Source organism: Cryptotermes secundus, unplaced genomic scaffold (genome assembly GCF_002891405.2).
Source record: "Cryptotermes secundus unplaced genomic scaffold, Csec_1.0 scaffold303, whole genome shotgun sequence".
Lineage (NCBI taxonomy): Eukaryota > Metazoa > Arthropoda > Insecta > Blattodea > Kalotermitidae > Cryptotermes > Cryptotermes secundus.
In genome coordinates, this window is record NW_019726229.1 from 1151314 (window position 1) to 1178655 (window position 27342).

General features: G+C 42.4%; 1 protein-coding gene across 1 annotated transcript in view; it reads right to left on the bottom strand.

The window, feature by feature from the left end:
• The window catches only part of LOC111864032 (serine-rich adhesin for platelets), a 622801-nt gene extending 596137 nt beyond the window's left edge, over positions 1-26664 (bottom strand). Inside the window, exons 1-3 of the mRNA XM_023850976.2 lie at positions 26605-26664; positions 5897-6066; positions 2075-2187 (exon numbers count right to left, since the gene is read on the bottom strand). Coding sequence (XP_023706744.1) covers positions 2075-2187; positions 5897-5937 — 154 coding nt within the window. The 5' untranslated portion in view covers positions 5938-6066; positions 26605-26664. The remainder of the gene's footprint in view (positions 1-2074; positions 2188-5896; positions 6067-26604) is intronic.
• Between the last annotated feature and the right edge of the window lie 678 nt (positions 26665-27342).

Here is a 27342-nt window from a genome sequence, read left to right on the forward strand (position 1 = left end):
GAAACCGGATATGCTGATAAAACATTTTCCCGTGTTCTCTCCGTTCTAACGACGAAAGTTGTAGATTTGATCTGTTAGCGAGAATTATTTTGTTAATCCTTCACACTAAGCGCATAAAATTAAAGCACAATGAGGAAGTCACGTCTGTCCATTCTTCTTCTGTATATGCTTAAGCGTGTTTCGACTTCAGAACAATCTTTTGAATAGCCTCCCCTTACAATTTTTCGTTTCTTATCTTCTTTAGTACAGGAAGCAGTTCATAGAGGCTTGTATAAAATATACTCTAAAAGTTTTCCCGCAGATGAATTTCAGAATCATATTTTAAAGTAGACGGTATAGTAAATTTATTTCATAAGAAGCACGCGATAGCGTAGGTGGTTGAGGCACTGTGCTACAAGCCGGAATGTCAAGGGTTCGAATCCCGATGAGGAGACTGTTCTTTTTTTTTTTTCAACTGACTTAATCCTTCCAGTCGCAATATGGCCCTGGGGTCGTCTCAGTCTATAATAGAATTGAGTACTAGGAATCTATCTGGAAGGTAAAAGGCGGTCGGTGCGCAAGACTGACAACCTCAACGCCATCTGCTAGCCGACTGTCTAGAAAATGTGGGAGCCTCGACGTCTCGCAACCCTGTGGGCCTTCACGACCTGTTAAAGGGATAGCTTTACCTTACCCTTTTCTAAGAAGTCATGTCTTTTTGTCCATTTCCATTATTAGAGGTCTATATCGTCACTTTGCCGGTCACGGTAGCCGAGCGCTATAAGGCATGCTCCAATCCCACTCAGGGCATGGATGTTCAGTGTCTGTGTACAGCCTTGCGACGAGCTGATCACCCGCTTAAGCAGTCCTACCGAATGTCTAAGATCTAGTAAACCGAAGTGAAACGGAAAGTTTCATGGAGGTAGGCCAAGGCCAATTGGGGTTGCAGCGCCAAAGGAAAAAAAAAAAATTGTTACTTTTTCTTTGCCAGAAATATGTACTTGGATGTATTACTTGTTATAGCGTGTGCTACCTGGAAATTTTAATAATCTATTGAAATGTCTGACAGAAGCTTATACCGCCTAGTACCAGTGCCAAATATATGCAGCAGCCTGTTTCTCTTCGATTTTCACTAACGAATCAAATTATTCCTCCTTCAACGCTGGTGTAGTGGGCTTCTGCTAGACATTTTTATGTTTACAAATTCGGCTCATTTCTTATTTGTCGCTACACTATTTCGTTTGTTGCCCCACATCTTTCCTGATTTTGTCCTTCACACTTGTCCTCTTGTAGGCCGATCTTTGCAAAACCAGCAATGGCTCTCCAGCGGAACACATTTCATATGGACGCCACATTACAGAATGCCAACGTCAAGGTAAAATTATCTCTGTGCTTAATTAATGAAGATGTATGGGGGTGTGGAGGAATAGCTGCACCTCGGTATTAGACGGAGGTGAGTGAGCAGGTTCACAATCCGGCCACTCTACCCCCGGTACCAATTAAATACGAGGCTGGGAGGGAACGAGGAGTAAACTGTGAAATTCTGGAGGATAGATGGGATTATGTTAGAAGCTGTTGCAAACGGAAGTGATGTTACACTTTGCTTGCATGACAGCGTTAATCTAAATTTAAAAGTATCATCATCAATGCAAAATTCGTAATATTCGTAAAAATGATCAAATCATGTGAGATTAAATTTTCATATTGCTGTCTCCTGGATTACTGCCCGTGTAAACTTGCGGGTGGATTTTGAAATTATGGAAGAGCCTGCAGTCTTGATCTCGAGGGCACATGTGTAAGCTGTGAGTCTTTTACTGATATCTTATAGGAAAACACTAAGTACATTACACAAAAAAACATAAACGGAAAATCCTCCTTCACACGTGAGGTGCATGAGGAAGCAAAACTCAGAAGTCACGTATCGGTAACCTTTCGGATAAGCAACAGTAACATGGCCTCGCTAAATTACTAGAACATTAAAAAAGATATTCAGACCAGAAAGTCACATTTCGTAAAACTAACACGTGGAACTACTTGAGTTACATTTAGTTGGAATAACCACAGAACGTGATTCCTTATCAAAGCCAAGGCTCACCTTGCTGGGGCTGTCCGTGGTCACGCGTCCTGTTGCTTGTCAGCTGGTCGATGATTGTTGTGAGGCGACGGTGCTCTCTCTGCTTCCTGTCTCCTTCGGTTCCCGGACTCGAGCTGTAACAGATGACATCAAATATATCACCTACCACGTGCGGGCACGTGAAGGCACACTGCGAGGGCGGACCCAGTCGGAGGAATCGGGCATTCTCCGCGCCAAATGTGGCAACCCCCTCACCGCGCAAGTTCGCTTCACGGGTGAGGCATCTATCTGCTACGCTGGAAGCCGAATGACTTGAGTTTTGTCCGATTCATTGCAAAGTCAAGCAGAAATACATGGACGCATTAAATGATTAATATAGACTGAAGGGATGGGTAAAAACGGTTAAACGTAAAGCTATCCCTGTAACAGGCCTAAAGGCCCATAGGGTTGTGAGACGTCGAGGCTGCCACATTTTCTAGATGATCGGATCACAGATGGCGATGAGGTTGTCAGCCGGCGCGGCCGCACTTTACTCCCCAGGAAGATTCCTGGTACTCATTTCTGTTAGAGGCTGAGTCGACCACAGGGCCATAGTACGGCCGGAAGGATTAGGTCAATTGAAAAAATTCCAGTCACCTCATCGGGAATCGAATCCGCGACCATCCGACTTGTAGCATAGTGCCTCAACCACATACGCTACCGCGTGCCTGAGGGGAGGGGTATACTAATTAATTCCGACTGCCCATCCGTTCCCCAGAGCATAATACTGGCAGAAATTTGCTTCATTCATTCTGACAGAAACAGAAATTCTATTGCACAAAACCCCAAAGAACGGACTTTTTGAGGAAGTGTTCGGTTACTCGGCAGGTCAAGAAGTTCCCCTTATTCAGGGAACACAAAGTCTTGTACCGATACCGTGTTCAGAGGTCGCCATTGGGCTCTAGCCAGAACACCTTGAATCAATATTACATTTTCCACTATTATTATGTCCCGTGGGGTGAGACTGAGCCCACTTGGTACTGCGGCCACTGTTTGGCCTACTGTACCAGCCCCAGATGATGATGATGATGACTGTGGAGCAATCAGTGGAATGCGAATTGCTAGGGCAAGCCCAAGTATTCGGAGAAAACCTGCCGGAGTGCCACTTTTTCCACCACAAATCCTACATGACCTGACACGGGTTCGAGCCCGGGCCACATCGGTGAGAAGCCGGCGACTAACTGCCTGAGCTATGGCACAGCCTTTCTTTTTTGCATTATATTTCCCTTAAATTCATATTTACCACAATTTAACGCGATCTTCTAATCTGTCCATGGTAACTAAGTGATCTGTTCGCCCCCTTTCCTTAATGTTATGACCTTAATAATTTCAAATGAAGCGTGTGAATAATTGAATCTCGTGGTGTGTAATTTTCGTCATTCTGCATCATCTTCAGTCTTTGGTTCAGATGTTCGCCTAATAATTTTGTTCTCAAACACAACCACGGAGACATCTTCATATAGTCTGCATTTTATTACAATCATACAACATCAGATATCCTTTAGATATCAGTTGTAAGTCTCAGTATGATCTGTTATACCTGATTTTTAATGATACACCGTCATTAAATAAACACTTCATAATTTCGATTTCAGATATCTGTTAAGTATGAGTTACAGTTTAATGTAAAGGACCAAGCGAAATGCGGTCCCAAAGCTTCGATACGGAACAAAACTAAATTTTATCAAAAGATGGATAATAAATCTTTCGAAATTTTGGGACAGATATTGACCGAGCAAAATTATATTCATGATGAAATGAAGAGAATATTTGATTCGTGTAATACATCCTACTATTCAGTCCAGAAACTTTTAACTTTACCTCCAATCTACATCGGTTAAAACGAAAGAGAACTAAAGAACTTCGCGAAGAAGCCTGCTCCAGTACAATTTTCGAAACCACGGATGTCACACGAAGTCGCCCGGGATCAAACTCAAGCCCTAGCAGTGAGAAGCTGGCGTCTAACAGCCTGAATTATGGATCAGCAAGTCACACTACTCGCCAGGGTGACTAAATCATGAAGAATGCAAAGGGTGGGACTTGTTATCACTCACGGGAGATATGATAAATGTAAGATGATTTTAGTTGGAAAACCCGAAAGGAAGTTACCAGGTGAGAGTTCTAGGTAACCGTGGTAAGATAACATTAAACTGGAATGTAGATATGTAGGGTGTCAGGATACTGACTGGATTCAGCTGGCGGCCTGTTACGAACACGGCAATGAAAAACCTTGTGTGGCGAATTTCTCGACTTCTTGACCGACTATTCCCTTGATATAATACGTATTTATTAAAATGAAGAAGTTTGAAAAGGTTAAATATTTCCGTCCAGTATGACTGGTTAAGATTTGTTTGTTTCAATTATTCTTAATCTTATTCTTAATCTTAATCTTAAACAGTCACAAATATTTAACTTTTTCATATTATTATTATGACGGAACAGAATGAAACAAATTAATATTTGATATATTGGGTTTTTGGACTTTATCCATCGTCCTGGTTTTTAAGATAACTAATAAAAACACGACGTTTCGTAAACTGGATCTGTTTCCGTCCTCAGGTGAAGGTCCAGTGATTGAGGCTAGCTCTTTCTAACGGACCCAACAGAATAGGTGTTTTCCTTCACCTGAGGACGGAAACAGATCCAGTTTGCGAAACTTAGTGTTTTTATTAGTTATCTTAAAAACCAGGACGATGGATAAAGTCCAAAAACCCAATATATCAGTGTGTTATACACCATCGTCAGAATCCTATAGTAACTACTTAATTTAATATTTATTGTTTATTTTACGACGGTAACGGTAACTCAGGTTACGTAGCATCTAACAGTGGCAGACTTGTCTATATGGAAGAGGTGGTAACTAAAATTGTTGGTACCATTCCGGTATTTTCCTGCAAAGGCTGGGGGGAAACCTAGAAGGCCTAAGGACAATCCATCACTAGTGGGGGTTTGAATCTGAAACCTCCCGACTATGAAGCAGGAGAGTTTGCAATTTGACCGCAATGGTCATTCTTCTTGACAAGAAGGGTCGTGTTTCTTGGACACAGTAAATATCACGATAAAGAGGCATTGGGTCTGTGAGCTGTTTTCCGTTTTGTTTCCGTCCATGCATTGTCGCGTCGGGTAAATTGCTTCTGGTCCTCGGCAGTATGACTCTTAGTTCCGAGTGTTAATGCCCTTACCTTGACTCTGTGTTAGTGAGGGTACACAAACGATAAATTACGGCGCAACAAATGTGCTCAACTTTCGATTCAGACCCTTTGCTAATGCTAAACACAGATCGGTATGGTAGGAATTTGCAAGTGTTTTAAATTGAAACAGGGAAAGTAGTGGGACTTGAAAAGAAGGCCGTTGCTAGGCAACGGCTCGGCAAACGCGTTCCAGCGGCAACGAATACACACGCAGCAATAGAATAACTCTTGGAAGCGATGTTTTCTATGCAGTACGTGCCATATCAAATACTTTGTATTTAGCGAAAGGAAAGTAGATGATCAGTTGTTTCTATAGCTTCTGGTTTCTTCTGTTTTACTACGGTTATTACGCAAAATCAGCATGGGAGGCTGGATCTGCTTGTTGCGTGCGTCTTGCTTACTCTTTGGCCTTGAGCATGGAGACAATATATTCCTCCTTAATGTTGGTGAACTTCTACTGAACTAAACTAAACGGCGTCACATCTCAGAACATAGCATTCTTCCTAAGATTTTACTTTAGAATAGGCCACTACCAGTTCTTTTCCACACCCTTCCCACTAGCCGTTCATAATCATGATTAAATTTCATACTGGACGCTACGTAGCCAACTCACGTTGTCGCGCCTGCAGTGAGATCAGTGGGCACCGGTTCCATACTACTGACGTCAGCAGGCAGCCAGCTTCGGCGAGTCGTCAACTGAGGGACCCCACAAGCATCTTGAGTAGAGCTCGCATGGCCGCAAGCGGCGATTCTGAGTTCCACATCTACGGATCTGACGCTGTCCTGTAACAAACGTAGAGGCAAATATATGAATTAAGCATCATTTTATTACAAGTTGTGTCAGACAATAATTTTGCTATATTTACAGCGTATTTAGGGGAGCCGGAATATCGCAGTCGGTACAGCAACTGGCTGCGGGCTGGATGACAGACTGGTCGGAGTTCGAGTCCTGGTAGGGTTAAGAATTTTCTCTTCTCCAATCGTTCACACCGGCTCTGGGGTTCACCCAACCTCCTATCCAAGTGGTACCGGGGCGTGAAGCTGATTACTCACCTCCAGCTAGTGCCGAGATCAAGGAAATGTGGATCTATACGTCCAGCTTTCAATAGCGTAGTGCTTAATTAGATAAGCACAGGGACAACTTTAACGACGTCTCCAGTGGCTCAGATTAGAGGGTTGAATGATGGGTTATTGGCGAATAATATTAATTAATGATTAATTATTTAAGAGGGATGTGAAATTAAGCCGTAGCGGACTATTTAAGTACTATCCGGGTATCTGTAGGCAAGAACCGAGGAAAGCGACGAATTATCTCACTCATAATACTCGGTGTTTAGCGGAGATTCGAACCCGGCAACCCAAAATGCAAGTCAGAGATGTTAAATCCTGGGCCACATTTCTCGGCTGACGTTTGCTGTAAAAGATGTCGTCGCACACACCGCAGGCATTGCATCATTTATTCTGTGTACCCTATTCCTTGTCGGTTTTTACCCCATGAACTGTCTCCGCTCGCTCGAACGCTGAGATTGTGGTCTCGAATCCCAGTCAAGGCATGGATGTCTGTACTGTATGCATTTCCGTGTTCGTGTTGTTCTGTGTGAAGGTAGACGACTTGCGACGGGCTGATCCCCCGTCCAAGGAGTCATACCGACTGTGTATAGGTCCAAGAAACTGAAAAGCGGCCAAGGCCCAACAAAGGACAGTACAACAAAAACAATAATAATAATAATAATAATAATAATAATAATAATAACACGTATACTTTCGAAATGTGTTTTTTTAATTAGTGAGCAATGACTGGAGACTTTTCTTTTACTGTTCTGTTCAAACTTCAAGCCTACTCTGGCCACAAATCGATGTTTTGAATGATCACCCTGTAGGTCTGTATCACGCTGATTTGTAATGAAATACATGTAGAAATACACGGAGTCTATCATTGCCCATTCCGTTCTAGTGGGGCAATCATCTATTTTTCCATTCGTCGAATAAATTATAAATTTATAATAATCAATAAATAATAATAAATAAATTTTCGTTCTCGGTTTTGTCCGATCCGCTTCGTCCTTCAGATTATCCGAAATGTTATTTTCGATGCTTGAATTTTACTCCAATCTTCGTTGTTAAACCAAAATTTCAGTTCCATACAAAAGTGTAATTTTACACTTTATAAAACTTGAAATTTCTCTTCTGCCGTCTAATTTTTTTTAATGCTAGTGGGGTGGGACAAAGTCCCTTGTACTGCGGCCACTTCTGGCCTATTGCACCCGCCCCAGATGATAGGTGAGGGTGATTGTGCAGCAATTGGTGAAATGAAGATTGGCAGGGGAAACCGAAGTACTCTGAGAGAACCTGCCCCAGTGCCACTTTGTCCACCACGGATCCCACTTGGCCAGACCCGGGATCGAACCCGGGCCGTCGCGCTGGGGAGCCAGCGACTAACCGCTTGAGCTATGGCGTGGCTCTTCTTCCGACTAAGTGTCGCTTTAATGTTCTGTTCACCATCCTACATACTACTTAATAAGCACTACTCCATGAAGGCGTATGAGGGAGCGGATGTATGGATCCATATTTTCTTGAACTCGGCACTAGTTGGAGGTGGGTGGTCAGCTTCACGTCCCGGCCATTTCACCCCCGAGATAGAGCCGCCGGTACTCATTGGATAGGAGACTGGGTAAGCCCCAGTGCCGGTCTTGATCCTATTGGGACTTGAATTTCGACCCCTCGGTCGTCCAGTGCATAGCCAGTTGCTATACCGACTATGCTATCACGGCTCCTATATTACTTTATACCAATGTATTTTATTAATACGCGTATATATTAATTGTATGTCTATATTCTGGTGTCTACACTTAATATTGTCAGAATAAATTAATATTAGTAGGGTCGACTATGACCGCCTCTGTGGTCTGGTGGTCAGAGTTCCTGGCTACAGATCCAGAGGTCCGGGTTCGATTTCCGGCGCTACCAGGTTTTCTGATATATAGTGGGTCTGGATTGGGGTCCACTCACCCTCGTGAGGATAATTAAGGAGCTATTTCAAGGATATAGCGGGTCCGGTCTAGAAAACTGAAATTAACGACCGTGGGGATTCGTTGCTTTGACCACGCGACACCCTCTATCCTCAAATGTTGGCACTAACTTCGCCGACAAGTGGCGGTCGCTCGGTCGGTATAGTTCGCTTGCGGAGTAAAAAAAAATACCAAGGACGGTCAACTATAGCCCATAATTTACAGGAAGTCAAACAGAGTTCTACAGATACTGTCTGGATAACCGCTGTTCACACAGAGAACTGGTACGTGTCTGAATAGTCACTCCCATTACATCCTGTACTTGCGTCCAATACTGCGACTTGCTCTGCGCTCTGACACCTCGAACAATGCGATTGCCTTTATAACACTGATTTGTAGCTGCAACTTCGAGACCTATGAAGTATCCCAAATCGCAACGAACGCGTTTTTAAATTGTGTGTTCTCTAATTATGTTACAGTACTCCAGACTGGGGCCGATCCCAGTGCCCGCGATGTCTAAAGCATGAAATGTCTTCGCCCGCTCGAACCCTGGGATTGTGGGTTCCAATTCCACTCCTGACATGGATGTCTCTTTGTGTTTATTCTATGTTTGTTTTAGGTAGAGGCCTCGGGACGGGTAGATCCCCCGTTCAAGGAGTCGTACTGACTGTCTAAGATTAAGAAACTGAAGTGAAACGAAGCCTTTCACGGGAGCCCTGTGCTCGATGTGAGAGCAAAAGAAGAAGAAGAAGAAGAAGAAGAAGAAAACTCCAAACTGGAGTATACTTTTATCTGGTGTCAAAGCATACAATTATGCATTCTAGAACGCTAGTAATATTACAAACGCCAGGTTGTGAAACCTAACTACAGATATGAAATAGGTGTATTTCCCCTATCTCTATAATCGCTCAACAATTATCTTGTCACGTTTTTTCGTGGCCAACACTAATGTGTTATTCGAATACTGTAGTCAAAACCAACAGATGTCTCTAGCATGCAAACAAACTTAAGTAGGTACACCATTACCGGGGAACTAATGAACAGTGACGTCGCGTGGTTATGTCACATGATACCCTTCTTTCTAACCATTTCATACAATGGGATGGAATCTTCGAATTCCACAGCACTCAAGTATGGAACAATTAAATCTCTTTTAAACCTAACACTTAGAATAGAGTTTATTATTATATGCAAATAAGGGCGCAGGGAGTACGCGGTAGGGTAAATGTTTGAAGTATTATGTTACAAGCCGGAAGGTTGCGTGTTCGATTCCCGATAAGGTTATTGGATTTTTTCAATTGACCTAATCTTTCCAGCCGCAGTATGACTCTGGGGTCGACTCAGCCTCTAACAGAAATGAGTAGCAGGCATCTTTCTTGGGTAAAAGACGGCCAGCGCGTAAGACTTACCTCACCCTGTCGAGAGAAAATGTGGGAGCCTCGACGTCTCACAATCCTATGGGCCTACATGGCCTGTTGGAAGGATATCTTTACCATTTTATATAAGGGTGTTCTGGAAATATCCGAAATAAAGTATCAGCTTGTTAGGAGATCAAAAATAGAGCGAAACATTCCTGTGAACAAAGGCACCTCTTCTGAGATATAGCCTCATCTTTTTGGATTTCAGTGATGAAGTATGTTTTACAACGGATGGAATCTTCAGCTTTTACAACGCTGATACACAGAACGATGAAATCCCTAAGCGTTCAGGTCTTCCAACGATCATGAGTTTTCAGTCAACATAAGGATAGAAGTTCTCGGCAATGAGTTAATAAGGCTGTATCAGTTTCCTGCGCGTCTGAATGGGCAAACGTCAGTTCATATTTTTCAAGATGTATTGCTAGCTCTCTTAGGGTTGAGAAAAACCACGTGGCGCATGTATGACGGCGCTCCAACTTATGACACGCTCATGGTAACAGAAGTGCTGGATTGCTCATGAGGTCCAATGCACTGGCCGGCTAGATCTCCGGACTTAAATCCGTGCGATCTCTGGCATCTGGGAGTAATTAAAGACCCTGATCTGCGCTCGAAATAAATGTACAAGAAGAGCTCTGACAGTGGATTCAAAATGCGTTTGAAACTGGACTTCTTGAGCGCGTCAAGCCGTCTTCAGTGCTTGAGGCTCAATTGTGCGCAGAAATGGTGGGAGACCATTTTCAACATTTAGTTTGAATCTGTTCTCCCGGGATAAAGCGACAGGGGCGTGAAGCTGATCACTCACCTCTAGCTAGTGTTGAGATCAAGAAAATGTTGATCTATACACCCACGCCCCCATACGTCTTCATGGTGTAGTGCTTAATTAGTTAAGCACAGGCACAACTTTGCCTTACTTTTACTTTAAATCCGTATTTTTCAAACCTTTGTTTTGAATGTAAAATATATTTAATTACTTACAACTTTATTTCCTGATACATTTCTAGTTATCAGCCGCAGCCCGTCTAATCACATTATGTATGTTCAAAGGGGAGCGATTGCGGATAAATTTCCATAGGAAATCGTTTTATTTGAACCTCTAAACATGCTCCCAAGTGTTTCCGGGACACCCACCTATGTTTATATGACAGTGATAAGGTAAAGGTAAAAGATAAAGCTATCTCTGTAACAGGCCGTGAAGGCCCATAGGGTTGTGAGAGGTTGAGGCTCCCACATTATCTAGACAATCGGCCCACAGATGGCGGTGTGGTTGTCAACCTTACGCGCCAGCCGCCCTTTACAACCCCCCCCCCCAGGAAGATTCTTGGTACTCATTTCTGTTAGAGGCTGAGTCGACCCCAGGGCCAAAATGCGGCTGGAAGGATTGGGTCAATTGAAAAAAAATCCATCTCATCGGGATTCGAACCCGAGCCCTTCCGACTTGTAGCATAGTGCCTCAACCAACTATGCTACCGCGTGCTATAGTGATAACTATAAAATTATTGGTGACATCAACTCGAGAGACAACATGCAATAATGAATATTCTTACGGCCTACATTTTTAATTTCTTAGGATGAACACTAATCAGAGGTTTTATCTCTTGAAGTTTTTCGTCTCTAAAATCATAAAGAAGCTCACACTAGAAGTTCAACGAGACATGTTCTGATAGATGTGAGGCCAACTACCAATACTGCTCATATAGACTACAATATCATGCCACGGACAGACATCGTATTGCGATTAGAAGCACCCAGACTGTCTGTGGCTGAGGTAACGTCCCTTTGTGTGTTCACAGAAGCCATGACTTCATGTTACTGATTAAATTAGCAGCATTATGAATTTGTAGTTAGGGCTGCTGCGGATGACCGCTGTGGGAACTTTGCAGACCAGTGAACGTCTGAAGCTGCGCTGAAAGAAGATAATGATAAATGCTATAGGCAACGCAGAGCAGTCCACACTGCCAAGCAACAGCAGTCGCATTTCCACCGGGCAGCGCAGCGGCAGGGGCAGTGTCGGATCCTGCATTCGGGTTTCCAGCGGATATCGTGACCACGCCACTTACATCTGCTTATGAATTCAACATCTTAACCTTTCAAGGACGATGTGTTCTGTGTCCTTCAGAAAACATCTCCTTCTTGAATTCTGGCAAGTCATATGTAGCCCAAAATGACTTTCAAGATGGTAAAGACGTAAACACACACACACGTAACTGTTAGCATTTCTGCACAGTATTCCTGAAGTTCAGCAAGAGAATATACTCTCCTGGCGAGTGAATTTCCTGACTCAGGTTTCCGTGTCATTCCTCTTGCCCTCCTGGCAGATGCTAGTATCATTATCATCATCGTCGACAAAGCAATCCTTTTTGAGCCACAGCCTTTCTTAGAAGAGTCTACCAAATTTGCCTTAAATTAGACCATCCGTTTTTCATTTTCTTGCATTTCGCAACACTAAATTCATTACAGAGCAAGGTGGTCAGTCTCGTGTACAATCCCCAACCCGAAGGACAAGTTTCTGTATTTATATCCCCCAGTGACAGGGTGGCCCAGTTATAGCCCCAGGTACCTTGCTCAACTTTCGTCGCCTTCTAGGGCTCTCTGGGCAAAGGTGGAGGTACTGTAACCGCCTCCACACGGGAGTGATCGTATCAATATCTCAAAAAGACAAACGCAAGCTTCATTCCACATCCTATCCAATTCGTCATATACCATTCTCGCCATATAATTTATTCTGTTGAATAAATGTCGCTAATAACCTTCAAAAAGAATCACACACAGGGCCTATGTAAATACACGTACGCAATAGTTTTGAGAGTCGATTTGTATGGTTGTGAAGTGTAGTCTCTTGCTTTAAGGGGAAGAATGTACGAGTATATCAGAAATGTCAGTGCAGGAAACTATTTAAATCAAAGATGGATGCAGTACCAAGCTAAGTCATCAGTAAGACACTACACCTATATAACGACGAACTATAATTTATACAGGTCGTGGTGTTGTCACTGTAGTGAAATCTAGGAGGTTACTATGGGCTGGGCATGTGGTTAGGATGAATGAAACAAATAATGCATACAGAATTCTGGGTTGGAAAACGTCCACTTAGAACGCCTAGAAGAGAGTGAGACTGCACTAAAACTGATCTAACGAAAATCAGCGTTGTGAAGTTATGAGGTATATGAAACCGAATAAGTGACTGTGTCAAATGTCAGATTTCATTATCAGAAATATTCACCTTTTAGCCTCTACTACGAGAAACTTGTGTTTATTTGTGTGTCGGACTCCATAGATATGTGATCAGGCTTGCCGGTCTGCATGAATGAATGAATATTATTTCGGGAATAGCCCCTCAACATGAAAGCACGTGGCTGGAAACGGAGATTTTCGTGCCGATATAAGGAATATTACTCTGTAAGGATCAAACTTCAATAGCCTGACTTCCGCCGATCACAGCGGCCGTGCGGTCTAAGACAATGAAACGTCCTCGCCTGCTCGAACACTGGGATCGTGAGTTCCAATCCCACTCGAGGCATGCATGTCTGTGTGCGTTTATTCTATGTTTGTGTTGTTTTGTGGTAAGTAGCGGCTTTGGAACGGGCTGATCTCCCGTAAAGGAGTCCTACCGACTATGTATAGATTAAGAAACTAAAAAAGGGCCAACCTCCACGACCGCTGTAGAGCCATTGATAGATAGATAGATAGATAGATAGATAGATAGATAGATAGATAGATATACAGACAGAAAGACAGTCTGATCTCCAAAATAGAGCATTCATTACCTGTCAGTTCACCTGTTTAAACATCGCATTGCCTTTACTGGTGAAATTTAGTATTGGGAGAAGGGCTAAATTACACCGAAAATATATAGAACGTGAGCTCAAATCTTACTTTGATTTCGATAACGAATTCATCTTAGAGAAATTAGTGCAGACATGGAACTATCAGATCTCTTTCAGATGTAGGATTCCTATATGAATAATGTTCAGTGTGATAAAGACCTGCGTTTAATGAAAGTGGGGAACGATTAATCATATGTTTCTACGAAGCACTCCCACTGTTAAAGAAGTAAACAGAATTCTAGCTTCACTCCATTAAACATTTTCAGCAAAAACAAACAAGAAATTTTAAAGAAGATGTTGGGGACTCTGAAATAGAGTACACTTAATCTGGAAGTTCAACAAATCGGATAATTTCTTGAGAAGCTGCTAGAAGTTTAGTTAGTCAACAATTATTTTTTTTATATAATCCGAAGTTTCATTACTTAAGTTCAATAAAGCCCGGCACTGGATTCTATTTTAAACCACTTTAATCCTATTCACACTATTTCTTTTCAAATCCATTTTGATATTATCCTCCCATCTAATCCTAGGTCTCCCAAGTAGTCTCTTTTTGTCAGTTCTTCCAAACAAAATTCATATGAGTTTTTCATCGCCTCCATATATATTTTACATCAGCCTCCAGACTCATAGTTGGTTGTGGCATTGCGCTACAAGCCGGAAGATCGCAGGTTCGAGTCCCGAAGGGGTGGATTTTTTTTATTTACTTAATCCTTCCAGTTGCAATATGGCCATGGGTCAACTCAGCCTCTAACAAAAATCAGTACCAGGAATCTTCCTGGGGGGGTAAAGGGCGGCCGCACGTAAGGCTGACAACCTTACCGTCATCTGTTAACCGATTGTCTGGATAATGTGAGAGCCTCGACGTCTCATAACCCTATGGGTCTCCATGGCCCGTTACAGGGATAGCTTTACTTTTTATTTTACCTCCCGTCTCATCCTACTTGATCTGATAACGTGTCTCTCTGGTGAAGACAGTAAATTACAGAAGTCTTCATTTGTAGTTCTTTCCACTTTCCTTTTAACTTCTTCTCTCTTCGATTCTTATATTCTTTTCGTGTGTTTCTAAAACATCTTCAGTCTTTCTTTTGTATACAGGATAAGAGATCAGGCTTCATATTCGAATAAAACCCACGTACATTGAAACCTTTGTGTTTTTTAAACAGAATACGTAAAAATTACAAAAGACGGTGGTCCAAATGGTAATAAAAAGCATTCCCCGAATTTAATCTGTTCATTCTTCACGAATGTAATTTTGATTTATTGTTGAAACCAAAATATCCCCGATTTTGCCACTCTTCTTAAGATAATTATCGTGAACAGAAACAAGTTCAAAGTTCGTCTTTTAAACTGCGAGTTTGTGGGGATATGTTTACAGCGTAGAAGCCTCAGCGGACGGCTGCTTCGCACCTAGCTATTGAAAAACTTGATGAAGATTCTTTTTATTCTTTTTACTGTCGTCGTCTTTGGACGGACGCTGTGAAAAATGAACCCCATCACATTCCACTAGCTGCTGTTAGTGTTTCTGTAACAAAAGAGGTCAGCCGCCCTCTCCCCTCCCCCAACCACATCAGTTCTCTCAATAGACACCTCACAGTCATTGTACGGCTCGGAGCAAGAGCGACACAAGTTCTAATTCAAGTTTGAGTGACCCTACCGACTGCCATGATGTAGCGGTTGAACTTTGATTAAACATGTGAGGGGGCATTCCATAGCTTGGTTATTTCTATAAATATTATGTTTCTGGACATTATCCATCGTCCTGTTTTATGTAAAAACACTGTCGTGTTTATATTTCAAAACACAACGTTTCGGATATAGGATTCTGTCTCCGTCTTCAGGTGAAACCTACTCAGGTTGGCCCGATCGATAGAGCTACTTCTTATCTCCGATTGGCCCCACCTGAGTAGGTTTTACCTAAAGAGGGAGACAGAATCCAGTCTCCGAAACGTTGTGTTTTGAAATATAAACNAAAAACAAATAGGACAGTGTTTTTAGATAAAACAGGACGATGGATAATAATTAATATCTGTACTAATGTACCATTGTCACAAACTTTTAGGTCTAGTTGAGTATTTCTGCTTTTTATTCAGGAGCTAGCAGCTTCGAATCTGAGCTCCGAGACAGACTATTTTCTTTCGTGTTTTGTAGCTCTCATGTTTGAGTATCAGCTCCATGATCTGCCAACTTACGTTGTACTTAGGAGTTCCAAATTTCTCCCATCCGCTTCAAGATCTGCCAACTTATTTTGCATTTAGGAGCTCCCACGTTCGAATATCAGAGCTCCGAGACTGGCAATCGTGCTTTGTTCAGGTATCAGCTCCAGTATCAACTACTCTGATTCAATTAAGAGTAGAACACAGACGCTTCTCTGAAAATTGTTACTGATCAACAACTCACAATCACCCTGTTAACCGAGATACTGTATAATTTACGCAAATGACGATAGTCGTTAAGTAAACCGAGAATGAATTAAAACTGATGAAACAGAAGGTGAACAGATATCACAAAATTAAATTGCAAAGCGAATTACTTAGAAATCTGAGAGAAACTAGGGGAAATCTCTAAAAACCTCACCACAGCGATTAATCAGGCAAAGAACAAAGCTGGTACTACTGGACAAAATCGTTGTTGCTGAGCTGAGGTAAGTGGTTAGATCCATGATCCAGGGCCCAGTAGACAAGAGAGTGGATGTGTGACAGGTGCAATCTGGAACTGGTGGCTTAGGAAGACTACGCCTGGGATCTAACTTCAGCCGTCCGGTTTGTAGCAAATGGCTTTGCAGATAGGGCTAGCCCGGCTCTCAATGTTTACTTAGTTGTTTCCGGGTTGTGACACTTGTAGACTTGTATGTGGATTCTGACATTTCGGAGGAACATGCGGTCTCCGTCTTAAGGGTTGAAGTGTGAAGAAATTGTCTCGGTTATACCGTATAGCCAGATTGCAAGAGAGAGGTCACTGAGAGCCAAGGGCGGTGGTAGGGAAGAGGATCCCAATTCGGCCCAATGGGAAAGGTGATTAGAAAAACGGCCCTTTTATGGAGAGTATTCAGTTCTTCGACGTAGGCTGGAAATGGAATGATTAAAAAGGACAGTCCATTCCAGTGACAAAAGATTGCTTACAGGACGATAAATGAAGTTGCAAGAAAAGACGGCCCTTTTCAGGGCATTCGTAGCTTTTACTCACATGATGGAAATTTAAACCCTGGAGCCCAAATTTCAACCCTGAAAATGAAGAATGTTCCTCCGCAACGTCGGTATCCGCCAATAAGACAATATCGTATCACAATCCAGAATCAGAATGGTCAACGCCGTCAACATTTTAAAAGCACCTAGGTAATCAGTTATAGACAGCCATACCTGTACAGCTGTCTTCCTTAGACCTAACTGAGTACGTCAACAAGAAATCTGCATATATCTACATGAAATAAAGGAGGATACAAACTCTCAAGGAACGTATCTGGAAATTTTGTCTGAGTACTTATACCTTTCTACTCTAGTTCTGTAGGCTCTTATTTGGACAGGTGCATGTGATGTACGCTTAAAGTGTGCTGGGAATGAAATACTCTTCGTGAAGGTGTACATACATGGTCCAATATTAAACACTTTGTTCGTTAATATCCTGTACTTTAAGATCGTTAAAATGGTTTCGTGACAGAGAACAACACTCTGAGCGAACTTGAAAAGCAAAGGAACACGGTTCTCTTATTTTCCTGTTGAAACTTCCAATTGCACTACAGGAGAACACAATGGTTGTAAGAAGATTAGCTTCCTAATTAGTACAACATTAGTAGTATAATTTAACGGGTTGGTGTCAACGCTTCGGAGTAAGCTACTGCTTACCTCTTCAGAGCACTCTTTATCTTGAAGACGGTGGCAGCAGGTTATTCTAAAGCTTTAGTGCTCATCTACCAGACTACAAGGTGTCACACCTCAGAAGACAGTGATCTTGATAGACAGTGCTATGAGAACCTCGCACCTCACCAAAATCATTACAGATTCAAAAGAACGAAAAGGAAAAATGCAATTAATATATTCAAGCATTTCTTTTATATTATTTATCTTTATGTTCAGATATTCAAGAAAATACAAATTAAATTTTATAAAACAATGACAATCGTTTGTCTTCGTTTCTTTCCCTTTCTTTATCTATTTCGACCAATTATTAATATTTTTCTTCTTTGTTCCTCTCCCTTTCTTTGTCTGTCTGTTCGTATATTTCTACCTCTTTATTCTATATGATTCTTTCAGTTCAAAAGTTTGTTTCTTCGATAGCGTAGTCGGTATAACGACTGGCTACGGGCTGGACGCGAGAGGGGTCGGAGTTTGAGTCCCGATAGGGTCAAGAATTTTCTCTTCTCCAAATCGTCCAGACCGGCTCTGGGATCCACCCAGCCTCCTATTTAATGGATACTGGCGAAGGGGGCTCTTTCACCTAGGGTAAAGCGGCCGGGAAGTGAAGCTGACCACTAATATCCAGCTAGTGCCTAGGTGAAGAAAACTTGGGTCTGTATATATATCCACTCTCCCATACGCCTTCATGGTGTAAAGCACAGGGACAACCTAACCTTTTTACCTTTACTTTTACCCGTAGTTATATTTTCTTTCCCTCTTTCTCTATCTGTCACTCTCTGTGCTTCTCCATCTCTGTGTTCTGTGTCTGTTCCTTTCTTAATTCTACCTCTTACATTACAGAAGCAAAACTTTCCGGACTTCTCGGGTTGGAAACGCAACGACCTCTACAGGGCACTAACATGGGCAGACCTGTCCGTGTGCCAGTGGAACCCCAAATATAGAACAATGCGCGCCTCATATAGGGCGAAATTGGAATTTGCTGGTGCAGACTGTAGTAGACACGCATGCGCGGGTGTCGTGACCCTACTGCGCATTAGTCAAGGTTGTATGTACTGCAGAATTTATGGGACATCAAATGAGAAATTACAGATAAGGATAAATAGAAATGGACTGTCAAAGGAAATGACCACAGCCTATTTTTAACTACTATTCCGACATTCAACAAGAAGGTCCGTTGAAAACCACGAAGAAGCATGAATGAGAATTGCTGGTTCCCGCTTGGTAACCGAACCACGCACACCTGAAAATATTGTTCTGACATTCGGAGTTAATGAGGAAATTCATGAAATGACTGCTCAGTGCAGCCAGTTCCTACCTGGGACAGGACTTGATTGCCATTTGAGTGTGAGTGAACTGATCGCGTTGCCACAGAGCTAACGCGCGCTGTCCCGGCCCTTTAATTAGGCACCAAGCCATGAAGGCGTATGGGGGATGGAGGTGTACTTCCACCGTTCTTAACTTCGGTTAGTGGTTAGCTTAACTCCCCTGCCGCTTTGCCCCCAAGGAAACTGTCCTCGGTATATAGAGACTGGGTGGGCCCCACAGCCGGTCTGGATGTTATGGTGACGAGAAATCTCATGCTTCTGTCGGGAATCGAACCCCGACTACTAGGCCGTACGGCCCGTAGCCTAGTTGCTATTTCAACTGAGCTGATGATGCTATTGAACTGTAGAGAGATTACGCCACTCTTCTTTGCAGGGAAGGTTTGGGGTTGAGAGCTTTGCACGAAGCGATAAATTTAGGGACACTGAGACATCTGCTATGGTTAGGACATTAAAATCAAAAGGACTACTAGAGTCTGAATATGTTGCTTGAATGAAGGAGAGAAGAAGTGTATGCAGAATTTTTGTGGGGAGGTTTCTTTCTAAATGGTTAATCGAAAAACTAGGAAGGAGATGAAAGGAAAATATCGAGACGCTTATACGGATAGGAAATGAATGGAAGTAGCTGATTTGTTAGGAGGTCGTCTCTGGTGTCGTCGATATTGAAAACTCGGGGTTTTCTACTACCGAGAATTAGTTACTAGTTACTTAGTTAGCTGGTTGTTAACATTCACAGTCACACAAACATACAAACAGACCTTAATAACAAATGGCAGTTGCTATGTCGCCGAGTATTCCGCGCGTAAGTTGATTTAATATTGAATGAAGGCCTGCTTTAGAAATCACATACGTACGCTCTCGGGTGCGACGAACTGTCCACCAGAAAGGGACCCGGCACTGTCCTAGAATAATGTGTACTTTATATTTACACAGAAAGATAGAGTTCCTGGCTACAGATCCAGAGGTCCCGGGTTCGATTCCTGGCGCTACCAGATTTTTTTCAGAAATAGTGGGTCTGCAACGGGGTCCACTCAGCCTCGTGAGGATAACTGAGGAGCTATTTCAAGGAAATAGCGGCTCTGGTCTAGAAAACCAAGATTAACGGACGTGGGGATCCGTTGCGCTGACCACGTGACACTCTCTATCCGCTAAAGTTGGCACTAACATCGCCGACAAGAGGCGGTCGCTCGGTCGGTATAGTTCGCTTGCGGACTACAGGCCACGGAGATAGTGTTTTCATCCATCCGTCCGTCTGTATATTTCATCTCAGAAGCTTCAATTTTCTCCTTCCTTCTGTTGCAGTCACTTTCGCTCTCTTAGGTTCTAAACGGTTTCGTTTTCTGACACTCTCAAACTATGCCCGAATTTTACACATCTATAAAGTAACAGCCAGATTATAGCTATATTTTCCGAGAAGTAGATGCATTTACGGTGATCTTAACTGATGTTACTTGTGCCCATCTTTCATAACTCCGGAAGTATTCAGCGCGCCTTATGGTTTATTTAAAGCAAAAAAAAATGGTAATCCGTTTGTATACACACAGAAAGCGGTATAAAAAGTCGTGTGATTTGCGACAGTCATTAATATTTACCAACAGTAGTAGCCAGCAAATCCATAAATCATGCTGTGCTTGAAACATGGTACCAACCTGACAGATGGAACTAGAAAACCATTAATTACAATGTTCACATTCACCTTTCACTTAGTGAGTTAGATATAAATGAAAAGCGAACTGTCGCCTATATAAAATGCACTGCATCTCACTGACCTCGAGTCGCTGTGACATACAATGTCCAACTTTTTCTATGTAAAATAATTATCACAAGCACAGAAAAATTAATTAATAAGAAACAGCATTTTCTAAGGTTAACTGACATTTTTCTCCTACTGGCCAGATCAGTCACACCATGAAGCACAACATACTACATGCATATATCGAAATAATTTTTCTTTTCAAAATTCTTATCAATAAAGAAAGTGAGACTCCTTGGAGAGAAGACAAGATTATCGCGAGCCATGTGCAAACATTTACATAGTAAAGATGCTTACAAAACGCAAACAAAAGTGAGAACAGAAACATAATGTCACGTGTAGGGAGTGACTGATAAGCCGGGTGTACGCGTGTTCGAACATCTGTTCAGTCTCCAAAAACGTGAACATTAAATGGGCTAAACGAATAAAGCGGCCGGTCACGGTAGCCGAGCGGTCTAAGGTATGTACTGTCTTCGCTCGCTCGGAAGCCGGGATCGTGGGTTCGAATCCCACTCATGTCATTGATGTTTAGTGTTTGTGTGTGCGCGTTTTTCTCTGTTCCTGTGCAGGTAGAGGCCTTGCGACGAGCTGATCGCCCATCCAAGGAGTCCTACCGATTGTCTAAGATCTAGTAAACCTAAGTGAAACGGGGATTTTCATGGAGGTAAGCCAAGGCCCAAATTGGGGCTGTAGCGCCAGAGGAGAAAAATTAATAAAGCGTATACATGACAATGGACTAAATTTCCGTATATTGTTCGTAAAAACGTGTCAGAGAACTCATCACCTAGGCGTAGCAGCAAATTCAGGCCCCTGGGCAATGTCAGAACCTGATATAAATAAATTAAACTTTACGTGATAATAGTCGAAAAGCAGCGTACATAGTTTCATCAAAATCTTTTAAAGGGTTCATGAGATGCGAGTACATGATCATTTAGGTTGTTAAGTAACATTAGGCAAGCTTTTAAAATGAACGAAGTTATATCAGCGTGGCCTGATAACAATGAGTTACGAGTGTGTCTACCATACCGCGTTTGTTCGAAATCTGTTAGATACTTTGAAATACAACAGTCCTTCTCCGCGTGTGTATTGCTGTTTGGAAAGCGTTACAAGGAGATCTGCTGATTCAGGTTGTCTCTACACTGAAACTGAGCCATGCAGACGGACTGATATGGATAAACTAAGAGGAGTATTTCAATTTTCTTATCTTCAAACCCCATCCATAAAAGTTAGCGGATGCAGAAAATTTAGTAATACAGTTCTAAGCGAATTTCTATTATTCTTCGTACGGATGTGAAAAAGAAGTACAACAAGCACTGCGAACAATAATAGTTTCTGCAACGCAGGATTTCGAAGACAGAATTCTCTCAGTACTACCCATGTTAATAGTCAGTTACAAAAACTTGCGTGTCTATGTCACTACACAAATTTGGAGTACAAATTATAATTCGTTGTCATTTTATTCTACATTTTCTAAACAAATACAAATAAATAAATATAAAAGTATTTTATAAGATCTATTCAATACAGAATTGAAAAATTCTACATCGAAAGATCCTAGTACGTTTGCACTTCAGATATGCGCGTAGGCTCCATGTTGATACGATTGAAGTAGGAGAGTTAACAGAAAAGAATCAGGTGACTTAAGTTTCACGAAAATTGTCAGCGTACGACTGACAGGCAACGGGCTACGGACTGGACGGCCGGGGTTCGATTCCCAGTAGCGGCAAATGATTTTTCTCTTCTCCACAATGCCCAGGCCGGCTCTGGGGGCCACCCAACATCATACACAGTGGATAAAGGGGACACTTTCCGCCGGGGATAAAGCGGCAGGGGTGTGAAGCTCACCACTCACCCCCCTCTAGTGCCAAGGTCCAGGATGGTGAAGCTATACTTCCACTCCACCACGAGTCTTCATAGCGTAGTGCATTGGTTGATTAACTGAGCACAGGGACAATTTTACCTTTACGATTGACAGGCAAAATATTTACCGGTAACTCTGGCTCCCGTAATTCAATGAATGAATGGACTGACAGATGTTAAAGTACAAATATCTTACCAATTTAATTCCGAAAAACGGTCTCACTTTCTTAGCCCCTAGGACTGTGACAGCCAACGCTCTTGTAGAAGAGTTAAATCACTCTTGTTCCATAGAGCGGTGGTAATCATCAGCACTTCATAAGGCTGCGAGGGGTGAGGGGAGCAGGGATACAATGTGTGACCAATCGAAACTCTGGGAGCCGCACAATCCGTCTGCATCATGTAATAACAGTAAAGCATCTCTTGTCAGGCACAGGGAAAGGTGATCTTCGTATCACTGTCAGAACACCGCCCCCCCTCCCTTGTCGTCACATGGTGCAATTAAGGCCCACATCCGATGACAGTGATTAGCAAACGAGTTGCAACTTTAATAAGATGGCAACGGCGCCGGGATGCAATTATAACCCCCATTCACATTCCAAGAGGGCCACACTGTATATACATACGTCCCACATGTTTCCCTCGTCATTATGTGAGTACATGTGTCTTTGGCATTGATTTTAATTCATAAAAATACTGTATGGTAAAGGTAAAGTCGGAGAAGTTCATGGAGGTAGGCCTAGGCCCACTGGGGCTGTAGTGCCAAGGAGGGAAAAAAAATGTAAAGTTGTTCCTGGTCGGTCACGGTAGCCGAGCGGTCTAAGGCATGCACTGTCTTCGCTCGCTCGGAAGCCGGGATCGTGGGTTCGAATCCCACTCAGGGCATGGATGTTTGTGTGCGTTTTTCTGTGTTTGTCTACAGGTAGAGGCCTTGCGACGAGCTGATCACTCGCTCAAGGAGTCCTAACGTATGTGTAAGATTGAGGAAAACCGAAGTGAACGGAGTTCATGGAGGTAGGCCTAGGCCCACTGGGGCTGTAGTGCCAAGAAAAAGAAATTGTTGTTCCTGTGCTTAACTAATTAATTTTCTTGACCTTGGAACTAGTTGAAGGTGAGTGATCAGCTTCACACCCCGACCGCTTTACCCCCGGAGAAAGAGCCTCCGGTAGCCACTAGATAGGAGGTTGGGTGGACCCCAGAGCCGGTCTGGACGACGTGGAGAAAAGAAAATTCTTGAGCCTACCAGGACTCGAACTCCGACTCCATGGTCGTCCAGCCCGTAGCCAGTCGCTATAGTGAGCTATCCCGGCTCCATAAATATATTGTGGTGAGACAATTAAAATCATCTTCATCTTCTGCGTCACACTCGCCATTTTCAGATTATTATGGATTTACTACTAACCCGTTCCTATTCAGAACTGAACCTGAAATCATGAATCATGAATGATTAATGGACGGACAGTCGTCCATCACTTGGCAGAACATCACACAACGAAATGCAGATATGCCCTGAGAGGAATTCGATCCCAGTATTCATGCATCCGAAGAACGAGCAGTCATTGTGATCGCCTATATTTCTTCCTCGTATAATTACATGTGCAGTGCCAGTAATTTAAATCTTGTAATGAAATCTCCTTCAAGCGTCCAAGCTCCTTTACAACAATCGCTATATCCTGTCACCAGACACACAACGTAATAAATTTCAGACATTAAACATGCGTTCCTCCTCACAATTCCATACCCTCGTGGCATGAGAAACAATCCCGTGACTCTGAAATGGGCACTTTCTCCTGATAGTCATTCCTACTGACCTGCATCGACCTAAATTTCGGCCCTACCCCTTTTGTCCTTGGCTATAAGCAATAGTCTTAAGATCTAAAAGTTTGAGACGATGGTACATTGGCAAAAATATTATGTTTTGGACATTATCCATCGTCTTGCCTTTATCTAAAAACCTTCTTGTTTATCTTACAAAACACAACGTTTCGGAGACTGGATTCTGGATTCTTCAGGTCCGGAGACAGGGACTAGCTCTATTGATTGGGCCCAATTGAGTATAGGTTTTACCTGAAGATGGAGAGAGAATCCAGTCTCCGAAACGTTGTTTTTTAAAAAAATAAGCAAGACGGTTTTTAGATAAAAACAAAACGATGGATAATGTAAAAAGACATAATAGTTGTAGCAATAGTCTTGCTTGGAACATGCCTACGTGGCCTAACCGATTCCTCACCCTACAAATTTCAGGCATGTACAAGGAGGCTGAATGTTCCTCCGAAACGCCGGTGTCCTTAGCATTAACTTTACACGTAATTTCGATTAAATTTACTAAAATTATAAATAACAAGTATTGTTTTTCTTTAAAAGAAATGGTTTATCACACTGCTTACAGTCCCTATTGGTCCCGATGGGAGACAGCAGCCACTCTCATTCCTCCCCCAGGGTTGAATGGACAGAAAACCTACATAACACGAACATTCACTCACCCTGGTTACTATCCGTCCTCTCGTCAGAGAGGACGCCATGCCACGAGAGAACTGTTAACTGTCTTGACAAGACAAAAATTTGGTCATGAGCCACAGAATGAGGCTCGACACCAAGACACACTGACTGGCTGATCGCCTATCAAAACGTCACTTTGAATTCGATCCTGCTTACTTAGACCCTTAAGATGAAGGCTGGCAACACAACACTGACCACTATTACTCGCAAATATTTACCCGACTCTTACATACCACTCGTAACACAGCGTCACAGTTATATTTACACCTTTTTTGACACCTTCACCGAACAAATTGGTTTCGAGGTAGCACATTGGACTTGTACTCGGAAAAAGCTCGGTTTCACTCTTGGCCGAACACGGGGCCATCTTTTCTGGGACTCTTCATGGCTTCCCTCAGTCTCCGTAGCCACATTCTGGGATAGTACCTCGGTCAGACCACGACCGCTTCCTTCCAAATTATCTCCCATTCATCGATCATCCGGACACCCGTCGCTATATTAAATAACCAACGACATCCCTCATCTCATTTGACATTTTCATAATAATCGTAAGAACTGATTCCACCCCTTCATAGCTACCGTAATGCCTTCATTCATGGTATTCTTAAAACCTCACTCGATGACTTCATGGTTATCTTAAACATGTTATTTGACGACTTCATGCTAAGATTAAAATCTTATTGGACCCTTCCTAGTCATTATAAATTTTCATTCGATAATCTATCACACTTGCTACCTTCATCTTGACCTTAGCTTCTTATCGATGTCTTCACAGATATCATAACATCTGATCTGACGCCTGCATGATAATCTTAATATCCATATCGACATATTTATAGAACTCATTTCATTCCATGTCTTCATAATTAACATTTCATCAAACCCTTCACATCAATCTTAGCTCATCATTCGATATCTTCACATTTCTCGCACTACCTCATCTAACGTAATGAATTTTAACATCTCCCATTCGCAGTAAACTAAACACCTCATTCTAAATTGTAATACACTTGGTCGTCGATTTACGAACGACTTCCGTTCTGACTGACAGCTCGTAAGTCGATTTGGTCGTATGTCGGCCATATATTTATTAACAGTATTTTTTAACCTTTCTAATCTTTTTATCATCTTTATAATTTATTTTTAAAAACTTTGACATTTTAATCATCTTTTATTTGTCATTTTTGTGGTCGTAAGTGCGGCCGGTCGTAAGTCGACGACGAAGTGTATTACCATTTCACTCGACGTCTTCATTGTCATCTGAACTTGTCATTCGAAGATTTCATAGACATCTCAACAACCTATTCGATGAAGAAAGCAGTCTTCTGGGATTTGGCACCGTGTATATGTGGTGTTAACCGACGTTTCGGAGGAACGTATCGCCTCCATCTTCAGAGTAGAAGAAAAAATATAATAATTCTGCAAGCGGAGAGACCGTGAGAACCTGTAAAAGCAGACTGTGTCTCTCCGCTTGCAGAATTCTTATATTTTTTCTTCTACCCTGAAGATGGAGGCGATACGTTCCTCCGAAACGTCGGTTAACACCACATATACACGGTGCCAAATCCCAGAAGACTGCTTTCTTCATAGTCACCGCCGTGAAAGCCTCAAATCTTACAACCTATTCGATGTTGGGCCCTCACGTTCATAACATACTAACATCTCACTGCAGGCTACATTTCCGTTCCAACATCTCATGCGACTCTGATCATAACGTTACGTCACGTCATTCGCTGCTAAATGACAATTTCAATTATCGTACCGCGTAATCTAAGCGACAGTGCCTTACCTTTCGTTGCGCAGAACATGGCGACGGCACGTGTGAAGCGCTGGCTGTCGTCACCGTGAGAAATAGTCATGGGTCCTGTGAGTGAGTGCACTACATGCTTATACCTCGAACATGTTACTCAACAACCATGGAGGGGAAAGGGGGTGGGGTGGAGAACGGGTTAAAGTTAAATCTATTAACATTCGACCTCGGCGACAGAAAGTATCTAAATATATACCTCAAAATGTACACTGTTAAAATTATGGGCCAGTAGAGATTTGCCGCACTCACGGGAATGGATCTTAAAACATTCTGATTTATATCAACAAACAGGCTCAGAAAGGCACATACTGGAGCTCTGCAGATTGCGAGTTTCATGTATGTATACATCATGTATTGATGTAAAAAATCCAGTTCCATTTCTTCGAATCAATTTATTCTTCTATCGTCCTCATGAATTTCCAGAAAATGGTCAGTAGTTCGTTCTTTCTTGGGGCCTAGGCCTGTACTTAACACTATGGCAACATTGCTTCTTATCTTCCGCACAACTGCTTCTGTACCATAAAGCACACTACCTCTCCCTGGAAGCAACAAACATCTTCGGAAGTTAATTTCTGCTGAATAATTTTCAAGAAACAACAATGGTTCAACTTCGGCAACATAAAGTTCATTTTTTATAATATTCTCTAAAATACTGCAAATAAACCTACTGTCCCTTCCTCTCGTTCTGCAGAGTCGCGGTCTCGGCTTTAGAAATGA